At 29.8% G+C, this 15,848-nt stretch overlaps 1 protein-coding gene across 1 annotated transcript in view; it reads left to right on the forward strand.

The window, feature by feature from the left end:
• The first annotated feature begins 562 nt into the window (after positions 1-562).
• Positions 563-15,848, forward strand: part of Traf6 (TNF-receptor-associated factor 6) — a 37,645-nt gene continuing 22,359 nt past the window's right edge. The window contains exons 1-5 of the mRNA XM_075355850.1: positions 563-765; positions 2,492-2,631; positions 4,761-4,938; positions 9,252-9,368; positions 14,113-14,276. Coding sequence (XP_075211965.1) covers positions 724-765; positions 2,492-2,631; positions 4,761-4,938; positions 9,252-9,368; positions 14,113-14,276 — 641 coding nt within the window. The 5' untranslated portion in view covers positions 563-723. The remainder of the gene's footprint in view (positions 766-2,491; positions 2,632-4,760; positions 4,939-9,251; positions 9,369-14,112; positions 14,277-15,848) is intronic.

The raw sequence follows: 15,848 nt of genomic DNA on the forward strand, positions 1-15,848 counted from the left end.
GTTCTTTGGTGGTTGGGTTTCAATTAATCACACATTTCAGGAATGGTCGAACTGAGAATGTAAAAGACTACATTTCATTTACACTCAATACATATCATCCTCATTCATCCTCTGAAGAATTACCTAAATGGTAGTTACCGGAGGCTAAACAGGAAAAAGAAAGAAAGAAAGGAAAGGATATTTAGATGTGGTTGGGTTTCAATTAACCACACAATGGGCGATCTGAGACTGTACAAGACTACACTTCATTTACACTCATACTAATTCATCCTCTGAAGTAATACCTTACGGTGGTTCCGGAGGCTAAACAGAAAAATAAAAAGGAAGGGTTTATAAAACTGGAAGGGTAATAAAATAATTTATTAAAAAATTAGTAAAAATTAAATTAGTAAAATTAAACGTATAGATTATTCCTACAAGTTGATGTATAGGCATGCAACATTCACTGCATACTTTATTACCTGGTTTGTTTGTTTTCTAACCGGTTTTATTTTTGTGAAAAGAAGTTCATTCAAATGAAACAACATTTCATAGTTACAAACGCACGGCAGCACGAGCTGCCGTGACTACGGTGGGAGAAGATTATAGGGGATAAATTTTCTATACTCAGGTAGAATGATTCATAACTTCGATGACGTTGAAGTAATGTGGTGAAGGTAAATTTTTTTACGTTATGTTATATTTTGCTTTCACAAATTTCGCGTTATTTCTTTACGTTTCAAAATGACTGATGTTTCTCCTAATAACACCTCAAATTCTTCAAGGGTAAATATATTTTTATTTTACAGATAAAGATTTTAAACTTTGTTACTTTATGAAAGATACTTTAAGGTTAACTTTAAGCGGAGGTGTAACTGGTTACACCAACATTCTTTTAATTAAAAAAAAATAGATCCCAGGCACGATGAAATAGATTTTAATAGGCGTTACACGTTACTTTAAATACTAAATTTAAAGTAATATTTTATTTTACTGTGAATTTTTTAAAATTAAAATTTAGAAAATAAAAATCAAACCTCTAGCTGGTATCGAACTTCGCATCAGTCGATCGAAAAGTCAGCTTCTGACGCAATTACTAATGTTATGTTGTTATTTGTCGATAGATAAGTTTTACAGTTAGTATTACATAAGTGCCAGCTAGTATCACTTATTACATTTAATATGCCACTCCCATTTAAATACGACATTTTATATGTATAATTAATTTTGCGTTCTTAGTATTAAGTACAATGTGCTCACTATTTATACTTTTACAGGAGAGAAGTTATTTTTATTTCTGCCACCATATATTTTATTTTGCCTAAATTTTTTTTATCCATTATAAATTCCAAAGGTGTGCACTAATTTTTGCATGTAAAATTAGATTAATATTTTTGTTCTAAAATTAACAATGTTTTATATCTCTTAAAAAAAATTATTGTTTTCAATTGTGCTATTTCAACATTTATACATAAGTAAAAATAAAATATTTTGCAAAATAAGTAAAAAATTGTTTTTCTATATATATATTATGAGAAAGTATTTGTCTTAAACATGTATATTTTCATAATTTCTTTTTATTTAAAAATCATTACAATTTCTTTTACCAAAAATTAAACTAATATTAATGTTATATATTCGTTTAATTATTTATTCATTATAGCTCGATATATTAAAATAATAATGTAGACATTACATTAAAAAAGGGCTTTTAAAAAATAACTGTTTCACAGTTATGAAGAAACTTAAGTCATTAGCATCAGCGATTAGAATCACAACAATTTTTGTATGTTGCAATCGTACAAAAAATTATTAAATTACTTGTATAATTAATAAAAATAAAAATTTAATTACAAATAGGATTAAATATGTTGTACTCTAATAAAAACAGACTAAGCAGAATGAAATAAGAAAGATGTGTTTGAGTATTAGTCACACAGATATGTAGGAAAGTGCTTTTGGAAATAATACTGCCCAGAATTGTTGAGCACCATACATGTCCTAAACATTCTTCTTTAAAGATGCATAAAATTATTTGTATATTATATGTAAATTTTTACCAAAACATGATATTTTTTACAACATAGTGTTGTCTTTTAGAGGTATATCTATTATGAAAAATTAGACAAAGTGTTTTATAACATTAGAATGAGCAGAAAAATATTAAATAACAATACCAAGTAATATTATCAAAAGCTAAATTTTTAAAAATTTTGCACATTTACTTTGGAAAAATGTGTGTATAAATTTAGTTTGGTTGTTTGTGCTGATAAGAATCAAATTTAATTATAATTAAAATATTAAAAAAAAACTATTTAAGCTGATCAATCCTTTAAATGAATCTATTCAAATTTTTTTTAGTATCGATTTTGTCGTGATGGCTATTGTAAAATGTTTGTTTTTTAAATTAAAAAGATCAGAAACAAATTAACATAACATTTATGTAGTTTTTAAGTAGTTTGATTTAAAGTATTATATTTAAAAATATTGATTTAAAAATATATTTTTCTAGGGAACTGTATATGAGAATGGAGTAATACCAGTTTTGGACGCTAGATTTGAATGCCCTATTTGTTTAAATTGTTTAAAGGATCCAATTTTAACCACATGCGGGCATAGATTTTGTAAAGAGTGCATTCATGGATGGTTAAAGTAAGTAATCTTTCTAGCTTGGTTTAAATTATGTGTAAATTTGAATCCTTTCATATTAATTTTAGTATGGTGAATTTTATATATAGATATATAATTAATTTAAAGTTTTGGTTATGTTTAATGAAATAACGAATTTATTCAATAATTACATCATCAGCTTAATTGTATTGAACACAACCTAACCACTATTACCAGTAACATGGTAGTCTAAAAAAAAACAAATTACAAATAAAATAAAACATAAAATTATTTATTCTATTTAATTAATTAAACGAAGAAATCATTAGAGTACTTTTCCCTAAATGGAAATGTTTGGTTGTTACAGACTTTCAAAGATGAAAACCAATCAGGTGGCTGACATAACTTTTCTCCATCATAACTCATATTTTGATATAATTTTCTAATAGAAAACATCATTTTTTAAAACCTTATTACAATGTATTTTTCAGGAAGTTTAATCATTTAAGAGCTAACCTGATCTCTAATTAGAGATATACTTTTAAACTAAATCTACGATCAGCGTGTAAGTACATAGCCAACAGAAGATCAGGTGTAATTTCTGAATGTTTACGTTTAAGGAAAAATACCTGTGACCAAAAAAGTCTTAAAATAAGATTTTCTATTCAACACTAAGAAAAAAGTATGAATTGCTTTTTAAAAAAATTAAGTTGGCCACTATAATGGAAAAATGGCAGGGAATTGAAGATGAAAATCTTCAAGGTCAAAAAGTCTGACCTACATTTTATTTTAACAAAATATACATCGCTATCGCACTTCTCAATGAAAGATACTATCACTTTCTTAAATGATGTGTGACAAATTCGTGTAGCAAATGTTCATGTATTAAATGTTTTTATGGATATTAAAAATGTTTGGTTTGATTCCTAACTCTCATTTGACATTTATTTTTATTAATATGTTATTAACAAGTTATGAGCTACTAAAAAAAATATGACCTAAATTATAAAAATCAGACCACATCAGAATGGTCCTTGCTTTTGGATATCTGTAGGCAAATGACAAAACAAGTCATTAAAATTGACTTATTAATGTCAATTTAATTTATTCTTCATATATTTCTAAACAACTTCAGTTGCATTTTCTGAAAGTTAATATAACTTTCAGAGTTATATTAACTTAATTTTTATATTAAGTTAATATTAACTATATCTTCAGTTATAGAAAGTTATATTAACTTTCTGTTTTTATTATTATTTTGGTGAATTTAAATTTCTTTTTATTTCGGGGAAAAATGAAATCCAATCTTTTTTTATAGAAATTTACATTATTCTTAGATGGATCTGTTAAAACAATACAGAATGTTAATGATTAGTATGTTTTTAATTTAAAAAAGGGTCAGTCTAATTTCTCCTTCATAGAATTTCTCTCTCCTTTTTTTTTTTATAGATTTTTTCTGCAGTATGTATGTCTAATTATTTTTTTTAGTTCAAAAGTTCTTCTAAAACACCAGATTAGTGTTGTGAAGTATGATCAAATAAAACTTAAGAGATATTATTTAAATGAGATTTATGAAATCTTTAACCATTTGAAATAATTCCATTTAAATTTATTTCAAATTATATTTATTTATTCCAAACAACAGTTTGATGGTTTTTGAATTATATTACTGCAGTGTAAGTAGTTTGTCATCTTACATTGCAAATAACTGGAGAAAAACTAAAGCTGGCTTTCAATACCCCTGAAAATGTAATCTTTCTCAGTGCTATTCATAGTTTAACTATAGAAGAACTGAGTTAATCATTAAAAAAAAACTGATTGTATATTTTTAGTTATTGATTTTTATTATTTTACAAAAAATGTATTGCATATATAAATAATAAATTTTAGTACCACTATACTGTTGTAAACCACTATTTTAGTATTGGTTGTACATATGCAGTTTGGGAAATTAAATTTTTTTATGCTCTTAAGTTACACAGAGACTAGAATTATTTCAATAATAATTTTAGTCTAACTCTACATACTGATCCTAGGTTAGTTTAAATTTAAAAAAGTATTAATCGCCTACATAATTTATAGTTTCTCTTTTTGTGAAGAATTCATCTGAAGCTTCAGTTATTTTATCGATGCTTATTCTCGCTTGAATATAGCTTCATTATTCTTTACAGACATACAGGCGGTTCATGCCCTCTTGATGGACAATCTTTGTCTTGGGAGAATGATTTATTTCCAGATAACTACACTCGTCGAGAGATATCACAACAGCGAGTTCAGTGTCCTGTGGAAGATTGTACTGAAATACTACCATTAATTGATGCAGAATATCATGTCGCTAATTGTCATCAGGTATGAAATAATGACAGATTTACTGATCTGTAGAATTTTATCCTTAAATTTTATAATTATAAAAAAATTCACTTAATTGAATTTGAAAATTTCATTTTCATTATGATGATAGTTTAACCTAATCAAATTACTGTTTATAATTTGTAATGATTTAATTAAGTCATGTCATGATTCATTTAGTTGTTTTTGTGGCTATATTCAGTTCGAGTTTGTTCACAAATATGTCCAAAACTTTTTGCTATTAATGCAGTAATAATGAAACTGATTTTTAAAAACAGAGTATCATCATCATTTCAGCTGTTATTGATCCACTGCAAGATGAAGGCACGTTTCCAACCATTAGTCTTTTGCAGTCTTCTGCCAATTCAGTCCAATGCACTCTATAATATCACCAATTTGATGAGCCTTAGGTCTTTTTTGTGGATGTTTAACATTTAGTGATATCCATTCAAGTGCTAATTTAGTTCATCTGCCATCAGTTCTTCTTGCTATATGGCCTGCCACCTCCACTTTCATGATGATATCATATGGTTTAGTCTGTTCTCTGATCTATTTACAGGTTTTCCTATCCAGACTGTTAACTCCAAGCATACATTGTTCCATTTTTCTTTGTGCAAAAAATAGAGTATATCAGAGTAAATGAAATGTAAATGGATTTTTTTTTTTTTTTAAGTGATGATTTATAATTAAAACTTGTAGTCCCATTTGTGTACTACAATAAAAAAAATATCTTTCTTAATGTCATAACTCTCACATTATTATGCATAGAAATTGCAAATAATCATATTATTTCTTTGAGCATGTTTTTTTTTTAATTACATAAATATGTATGCATACAGATTATCAAACTAAATGCAAATAATATAAAACCTTATTTTTTTATTAAAAGTATAAAAGTACAAGTAAGTAATTTTATCAAAATTAATTCATACATGTTCATATAACACATGAATTCATTCATTTATTAATTTCTTAGTATAGTTTACTTTTGCTATTACACTGGAGTCTGCTTACTGTGATCACTATGGGACTTGTAACAATAACAGATTGATAAACTTAAGCAAAGGATGAAAAAAAAATGATTACACAATAGAATAAACCTTTATTTTTTCACAAAACAACATACTTTTAAAACAATTTTTAAAAAAACATAAAATTTATTTAAAAAATTCATTGATAGCTGTTTGCCTTTTATTGAAGTTAATCAACTCCTGAATGTAATATTTGTACTCATAATGTTTGGTAAAATCTGAGTCCCTATACTGGCACCACGACAAAGAATTCTCAAGGCATCTCTGTGTTAGTCAGCGGAGCTTTAACTTCTTCATCCTCAGTCTAATCATCACATTCATTAACTTTTGTTGATGTGGACCGATCAGTGACTTCCATACATACTTCTGACAAGGTCCTTATAGCTGTTATTTTCATATCCTGTCAATATCAACCCGATTTTTGAACTCAACTCCAAAAAGAAATATCACCTGAAGTTTCAGATTGTACTTCACCTGAGTCGAGATCTGCAACAGCAGAAGCTTTGGATCTTTGGATTTTCAAAGATCCATGATTTTGGAAGCAGTTTTCAACTGTTTTCTTTGAGACATGTTTTCACGATATCACTAGCAAATGCAATGCATCTAAAACAGAATTTTTTTGAAATTACATTTGCATCTGATTTATCTTGAATTCCATCAAGTTTAGTTATAATTTTTCTCAAATTTTCCTACGGTAATAAGCTTTAATGTCCATATTACACCTTGGTCACATGGGTTGGATTATCGAAGTACTGTTAGAAGGTAAGAAAATTATTATGTTTTGTAAAGACAATTTGTTGGAGTGTACTGTGCAGTTGTCTACAAATAGGACAATCTTTCACCTTAATTTTTGATCCCACTTTATTAACCAATTGCTAAAAATAGAACTTGTCATCCAAGCATTGGTACTAGAAAAGTACTCAACAGTCATTTTTGACACCTTTAAAGCACCACAGGGTTTTACTTTTCCCAGTAACTAGAAGATCTCACTTTTCTCCTATCATATTGATGCAACAATGAACTATCAGTCAGTCACTTTCAAAGTTTGAAATCCTTTGCAGTTTTCATTTTTGAACAAACAGGTATGCTCAGGCATCACATGAAAATAAAGCCCAGTTTTATCTGCCTTATACAGATCCTGGGATGAAAATTTGGTGATAATTTCTGACCACACAGTTTTTATCCATTCATAGCTGCTATGAAATCATAACTTTTTTCTTTACCTTGGAGTTGTTTATGAATGATATTCTTTCACCTCTTCCATCTGTCAGTTGCGGTGAAATATTATTTGCCCATAGTTTTTGCTAATTTTTCTGCTTTTTGACACATAATAGAATTCATAAACCAAAACATTCTTTCATGAACACTTCTGAACTAAATTTTTAATGTCGATTCAACTTGAATGTCTTTCCCAGTTCGATCTCTCTTTCAATCCATGTTTTGATCGGAAATTTGAGAAGTTTCTAGAGTTGCTATATTTTTAAGATTTTGCATAAGAGCGGTTGCAAAATATTTAAGTACACAGCTGCATCATGTTGACTCATCTTAGGTAACTTATCAAAATGCTTTAAAATTTTCAAGAATCCACATATTCTTTTCTTTCATCTGCCATGATATGTAGGGTTATTTATGATGAACTTTATACAGTCTTACAACTCAGTAGTCATAGTTATAGATTATAGTCTCAACAGGTGACAGGTCAAAACAGTTGGATAGTTTTAGGTTATATGTTCACACCAACAGATCACAAAATAAATTAGATAAAACATAACAGAATACACTTTATAGTCTTAAAAAAATTGTTTATTTATGATGCACTTTATGTAGTCTTATAGCTCAACATTTCATGTCAACAGATCACAAAATAAATTAGTTAAATCGCAACAGAATACACTTTATACAGTCTAAATAAATTAGATAAATCACAACAGTACCTAAACACTATGCACACCTTTCATCTTCAATGGTAAAATGACAATTATGCACTGAACCTATTGAAACTATTTTATGTATCAACACAAACACACTGTCAATTTGAACCACCTGTATAATGGCTATGTTTCAGGAAAACCCATTTACATACCTACCTATTATCTAAGAAATACATTGTTGGACTCTTTTGTTTAGAAAGTCTTGAACAATAGCATCATTTTGTAGAAATTCCTAAGTGTTATATCCTTTGCAATGTGGAGGACCATAAAACCTTTGTGATAAGTTTTAGAGCGAGTATAAACTGTAAATTATGATGATGAAATAAAACAACTCCTTGTTGCCTTTGAATTGTTATGTTTAATATGTCGTTACTCTTGAAATAATAACTAACATTACAAACTAAATTAACAATAATAAATACTAACATAACTAGACTTTATTTTTTTTCCCTGTTTAGCCTCCTGTATGAGTGTGAATGAAGTGTAGTCTTGTACATTCTCAGTTCGACCATACCTGAGATGTGTGATTAATTGAAACCCAACCACCAAAGAACACCGGTATCCACGATCTAGTATTCAAATCCGTGTAAAAATAACTGGCTTTACTAGGACTTGAACGCTGTAACTCTCGACTTCCAAATCAGCTGATTTGGGAAGACGTGTTAACCACTAGACTAACCCGGTGGGTTAAAAAAATATGCGTATGCATGGTTACGGACTCGACACGGTCGAAGTATTCATCACGTTACAATGATCTGCTGTCTGGTTTTATAAAAGTGGATGCTATTTTTTATGAATAATTATATTCTTCTTTTTGTTTAAGCGGTATATTTACAGCCCAAACAGAAGGAAAAGTCGAGTTTTTATTTTAAATATAGATTAATTAATGTAATTCATATATACAACTCCAAACAATTATTTGATATTTCGATTTTATTTCTGGAATTCGTTCTAACTTTTTGAAGAGCTATAATATTTTATTTCAGTTAGGAATATACACAAACACTACAAATACTTAAAAAGAATTTGACGTTAATTACTGGTGTTTATATCTACGAATGTTTAAGTCTTCTTAAAAAAGTATGGTGATAATTTATTATATTTTTAATTATTAATATAAACTTCAAACCAAATGGACCTTTAAATCATTCTTCTTAACTTAATTGAACATGTGTTTTGCAAAATCAATTATAACTTCTCTTGATCCATTCAGGCAAATGTTGAAGCTATTCCTTTTTTTATCCATGTAACACATACTCACCCGTTTCTGACGTAATTTATATGAGGTATTAATTATATTTATATTGACATTATTATATAAAGTTTTTTTCTGTTTCTTTTATAATTTCAGACAAATGAACCAACAAACTTACAGTGCACATTTAGTAATGTAGGCTGTGATTTTATTCCTTCATCTATGAATCATTTGAAGACCCACCTTGAGAAAGAGCTACATAACCATTTGGCGGTGAGTAAATAATTATCTTTTGTCTGTATGAATATTATTGTGCATAAATACAGTCAAAGCAAAAGTTTAATTTGTATTGATAAGAAACATAAAAACATTCAGTGGAATATTTTCCACTGAATCTGAATCATTATCACTAACTGGTATATAAATATTTTTTTGAAAGAATTTTTCATATCTTAGTTCAAGAGCCTTACCTAACAGTATAGTAATTTATTGACTATTAATAATGCTTTAATGAAAATTTCATTGAGCGTCATGTTTTATCATTATATTATTTAAAAAATGACGACACCATTATTATTAATAATTGAACTATGAGGGATATCTCTAAAGTAGATCGCTGGAAAATTTCTCTCTTTAGGATTGGCGAACATGTGTCGTTCATGGCCACACTAGTAATGTATGCACTGCATGTCATGTTGTATCATCTTCGATTACGTGTGAGTTATTACATTGTAAAATGAATAATAAAATTGATATTGCTGTAGACTGTGAAATACGTGGAGTCATAGGTTTTTCAAACCATCAAAATGTTAAGTCGCCTGAAATTCATAGGCAGTTGGTTAATAATGAAATAAATGAAAAAATGTTGAAAAATGGTGTGAAAGGTTTAGAAATAACAGAATTAATTTGCTTGATGAAGAATGTTCAGGGAGGCCCTCAATAATCACAAAGAACTTGTTGAGATGTATTGATCATGAAATCAGAAACGTCACAAAAAATTCTGAATTAGATCTGCTTTGGAATTTTTAATGTGCTACACAGAAAAAGGTGATGAGTTCTTTAATTCAATTGTTACTGGCGATGAAACATGGATTTCATATTACACACCAGAGAGAAAATGGCAGTCAATTAAGTGGTGTCATCCTCAATCACCAACCAGACCAACAAAGGTCAAGCCAGAGCCATTTGGATGCAAATTGATGGCCAGTCTTTTGGGATCAGTTTGGCATACTGCTGATTGATTTGATTGATTGATTGATTGATTTCCACATGCCATGTGGAATGACTATAAATGCAGAAGTCTACTTCATAACTCTATGCAAGTGATGATGTGCCATTCAAAATCGCTGACATAGGCAGCTGAGCAACACCGTTGTCCTGCTGCACGATAATGCACATTCACATGTTATGGGTTCGACATGTGATTTAGTGTTGGATTTTCCCATCCAACATTTGGATGGGAAATTTACAATCACCCACCATGTAGTCTGTACTTAGCTCCTTCTGATTACCATTTGTTTGGGAAATAGGAAGAACTTTCGAGTGGTAAGCAATTCACGGGTGACGATAATGTAAAAATGCTGTTAATCAGTGGCTAAATGGACGGCATTAGAATACGACGAGGGTATACTGAAGCTGGTGTATCGCTACAACAAATGTCTTAATTCATGTGGTGATTATATAGCGAAGGTATATAAGGTATCTTAGTTTAAGAGAAGTAAATAATTTTATAGTTTTCAGAATAAGTTTTTTTACAGTGAAACAGCCTTTACTGTAGAGATAACCTCTTGTAGATTATTACTTTGCTATCTGCTTTAATGCTTTCAATGTATTTACACTTCGTTGTTATTATACATAGAATTTCGTTTACATATTAAAATATTTAAGTTCTTGTTTAGAGATAACTCTTTTTGAAAATATTACTGTACAAATGTATTTACAAGAATTATTTGCAAATTTTACAATAGTTAATAAAAAAAAAAAAAAAAAATAGACTTTAAATATGTATTTTCACGTAGGATATATATATATATATATATATATATATATACCAGGTGTGTAATTATGAAACCGGAATTTTTGGATAGAAAATACACGTTTATTGTATGAAAATGATAAAAAATATTTTACTTGAAATATTATCCATCATCACGTGCTATACATTTTTCCCATCTCTGTGACAATTTATGAATGCCACACCAAAAAAGCTGTTGCTCTTTTAAGGCAAACCAGTCATTGAGCCACTTTCATACTTTTTCATAAGAAGTTAAGCGCTGCTCAGCAAGTGCATGTCCCATCGATGCAAATAAATAGTAGTCAGACAGTGCCAAGTCTGTTGAGTAAGTTGCATACCAAAGTTTTCCCAACTGAACGCCTCAATCGTTTCCTTTACTGGTTTTCTTGTGTGTGATGGTGCATTATCATGAAGCAAAATAACTTTGTGTCATTTTTCATGCAATGCGTGATTCAGATCTATCATTTGTTATCAGTAGGATTCAGTTTTAACACTTTCGCCAGGTTTTATTTGGCCTTGAAATCAATGTCAGTGGTTTGCCTGGTTAGCATTTTCGAAATATATCCACTTTTCATCACCTGTCACAATTCGATGGAGAAATGACTTTCTTTTGTACTTGGCGAGCAGCATTTCACAAGTGGTTTTTCGGTTTTCATGCTCCCTTTCATTCAGTTCATGTGAAATCCTCTTTCCCATCTTCTGGATCTTTCCCATGGCTTTCAAACATATGGAGAGATGGCTTCTTGTGTTACATTTAATTGATCCGCGAGTTGTTGCGTTTGCAACAACTCGTTGGATGAGTTGTTGCGTCATCTCATCCAACAATGTTTACAATTCGCTGTCTTCAAACATTTTTGGTGGTCTTCCACGTTGTTCATTTCACACATCAAAATCGCCACTTTTGAATTTTTTTTTTAAACCACTCAAAGCACTGTGATTTACCAAGAGTATGCTCACTATAAGCTTGGACAAGCATTTGATGTGATTCTGCGGCAGTTTTCTTTAAATGGCAACAGAAAATCAGTGCTGTCTGCAAATCGTAGTTTGTAGTACAAAACTGAACATGTTCAACGCTAATTAAAACTATGCTATTGTATGAAACTTGTGTTGTTGTGAGTTGTAAATCTTTGTCAGCTGTCAAAGAAAGAAAATGGCGCCAATGATGCTGTTTGACAGTAACTACATTGACAGCTTGGGCCATCTATGGAAAAATTCTGGTTTCATATTTACACACCTGGTATATCACTTAACCCTTATTTTTTCTTATTCTTCCACATTAGTGCTTTTGCAGTATGCTCTGCTTCATCAGATGAATAAAGATTTTTTTTTAAATTTAAATTTAAAAAAGAAGGTTGTTATTCCTTCTCAGTCAGATTGTTAAAATTTTTAAGTGGTGCACACCATGTTAGCACTAATGTGGAAGAATTATTTAAAAAATAAGCAGTAACTTTTCCTTTTGTAACAACATCATACTGTCATTTTAAAAGACAACCTAGTTAAAACACTATTATGATAAATCTGGAAGATTCTTCCCTGATTTTGAATCTCCAACTTCAGTGATAATCTTTTTCGTCCCATACATAGAGACTTCACTTGCATCTAGGCCATCAGATATGCAGCATTTCTTGAAGCTCTTCTTGACCAAATCACTTGAAATAAGATTCCATGCAGCCAAGATCCACTCATAATTAATTTCAAACTCTGCTTTTTCAGTTTTCTCATAGGAGTTGTTTCATGGACTGCAGTCACAATCCTTTCTGAATAAAAATGTTTCAAATGGGCTTTGAAAGGCCAATTAATATACACATCGACTAGCTGGAATAATGATGACATTGCAGTAGACATATAAACTTATACTGTTTTACTTCTGTAAGTCTTCTTTTATCATTGTCCATTACATGTACACAGAAACTGTCCACCACCAACATACTTTTCAATTTTAAAAGAGCTGCTACCATACCATTTTACATACTCTAAAACTAGCATGTTATCCATCCATCTATTCATTAACTAACATCTTATGGTAACTAAAATTGACATTAGCAAGTTATTTTTCACACTTTATAAGGTTTATTTTTTAAATACAATAAATGGTAGAAGATTTTTGCCAGGGACATGTATTGTCAACATGACTGTACTACGATTTGTTTACATTAAGTTTTATTTTTTATTTTATTTGAAAGAATGTTTAAATAGTTATTTTATATATGTTATATAGTATACTATATAATATATGTTACATAGTAATAGCTATATATGTTTATATATGTTACTAGTAATAATTTATACAGACTATATCTCATTTGATGATTTTCTCCCTACCGACATCATAAGGACTGAATATTTAAACTCTTTCGATAAACATTTTGGAAACAAAATTAATTTTTAATAAGTTACTCCATTCCAAGAACTTGGAATGGAGTAACTTCAAAATCTGAAAGTTTGGTAATAATCGCATAATTGTAAAGTACACAAGAATATTTGATGGTAAATTACTGTATCTTGAAAATTGTACCTACTATAAGGTTTTGAAGGAAAAGTGGTTAAAAATCAGGTACTTTTCCCTTATCACTGCAGCAAGGTTTTCAAGAAAAATCTTGAATTTGACAATTTTGTCAAATTTATGTGGGAGAAATTCAATAGTTTTTACCCAGTGCAACAAATTGTTACCATTCCATAAAAAAATAGTTCACTGAAAAATTGAAAAACCAAACTACTGGTTCTCACACCTAAAAAACAAATAAAACAATTTAATTGAATTTTACATTTTCATTGAAATTTTTACTGCTGGATTCATAAAATTTTTTTTCGTGTAAATTCTTTTCTATTTTTAAAATCTTCATTATCATCATAGTTTAATTATATCACATTTGTTTTTAAAAAAGATTAATGTATAGTTTTTAAAACAATTATGGTTTTAAGGAAAAATTTGTTTAAATAAATTTGCAACAATTAAAATTTACTTTCTTATTATTTTTATTTATTTTCTGTCTTTTTTATCAGCTTATTACTGCAGTATGCAGTGGATTGACTAACAGAATTGCAGGAAGTTCTTATAATAATTCATTAAAGTCAAAGGCTGAAGAATCAAAATTTTGGGATCCTAAACCAAAAGATCAGAATGACAGTACAAAACCTGAAGGAAATAATCTTCAGCAATTAATAAGGTATTATTCTATCTTATTTGTGTTAAACTAACTATAGCAGTGGCAGTTTAGATAAATTATTCTTTGTTTTTCTATTAAGTGTTAATAAGGATATTTACTTTAATTTTATAAAAATGTTGTGTAAACAATTCTGTTGTTTTTGGAAGTAATTATTTTTTGAGATGGGCATATGCTACTCTGGTCATTTTATAGGAATTTTCAAAAGGAATTTGTAACGTATGAAAAATCCCATGCCTGACCAGAATTCGAACCCAGCCTTCGTCCTTCCCTGGATGAGACGCTACCACACAATAGCAGAGATCAGCAAATTTTCTTTTCTATTTATGTCTATTACAAAAAATTGTGATTGGCATTTGAGAAGAACAAAGTTTCCACTGCACAAAGTGGAAACTTCAAATATATCATTTAAGGTTATTAAATGCAATAAAGTCAGTCAGGCAGGGAAAGAAAGAATTAGAATTAAATGAACTGAATTAGTGACTGGTATTCATTTAATTTTGTATCAAATTCTTTGTGTATCACAATAAAAATTAATAAAATTAATTTTGTATCACAATTTTTTTTTAGTTTTTCTCCAAGCCTATTAAAATACTAGGTCTATTAAATAATTATCTGATCACAGGCTGCAAAGAATAAGTAGCTTAGCTATCGACTTCCAACCGTAGTCTCTTTTCAAAGTAGTTCCCTTGTGACTATATATAAGGACCACATATTTAACACTGTGGTCTTTCCCATATATGAGGGTTATTTTTTTTCAAGGTCCGATCGGTCACAAAATTAAAACCACAGTGAAAATAACAAATTTTTTATTTGTAACAAGTTCTTACATAGTTACGTTATTTCTCTACATAGTCATCACTCCGATTTAGACATTTGTCGTAGTGTGGTACGAACTTTCCAATACCCTTGTCACAGAACGGAGCTGCCTGTGTTTTCAGCCATGTTTCTACGCTGGTCTGCAGTACTGAAGTCTCTCACTCACAATGGTGTAGAGAGCTAGCTGGCCTTGAAATTTCAGGAAACAAATCACTCAATACAGAAATTGTGAACCAACGATTTTCTCGAATTGCCTCATCCACTTGCTCAGCGAGATCATCGGTTGATACTCGCTTCCTTCCCTGACCACCTGCATCATGAACATGTGTACGTCCTGCTTTAAAGTTCCTGCACCATTGTTGCACTTTGCTGTCACTCATTTAAGTTTCACCGTACACATTACTTATTAGTCGATGAATTTCAGCTGCATTACACCCATCAGCCTGAAGAAATCGAATTACCGCACTTCACACTTGGCGGGAGATGCTATTGTTGTAGACATGTTTACATCCTAGCTGCGTGTTCAGAACTAAACGAAGTGATGCGGCGTGATTGAAGGCCATACTAGAGATGCTGCGCAGCACATATGCGCAAAGATTTATCCGATTTTTGCGCGAGTTTTTATTTCGCGACTGATCGGACCTTAAAAAAAATAACCCTCGTAGCTCTTTTGGAATAACTGTGCTGTTGCATTTGCCTTTCTATTTTCTGTGTTCTGTGGTTTCTGGATCGTATCCGATACTCAATATTTATCAC

Source organism: Lycorma delicatula, chromosome 2 (assembly GCF_047948215.1).
Source record: "Lycorma delicatula isolate Av1 chromosome 2, ASM4794821v1, whole genome shotgun sequence".
Classification (NCBI taxonomy): domain Eukaryota; kingdom Metazoa; phylum Arthropoda; class Insecta; order Hemiptera; family Fulgoridae; genus Lycorma; species Lycorma delicatula.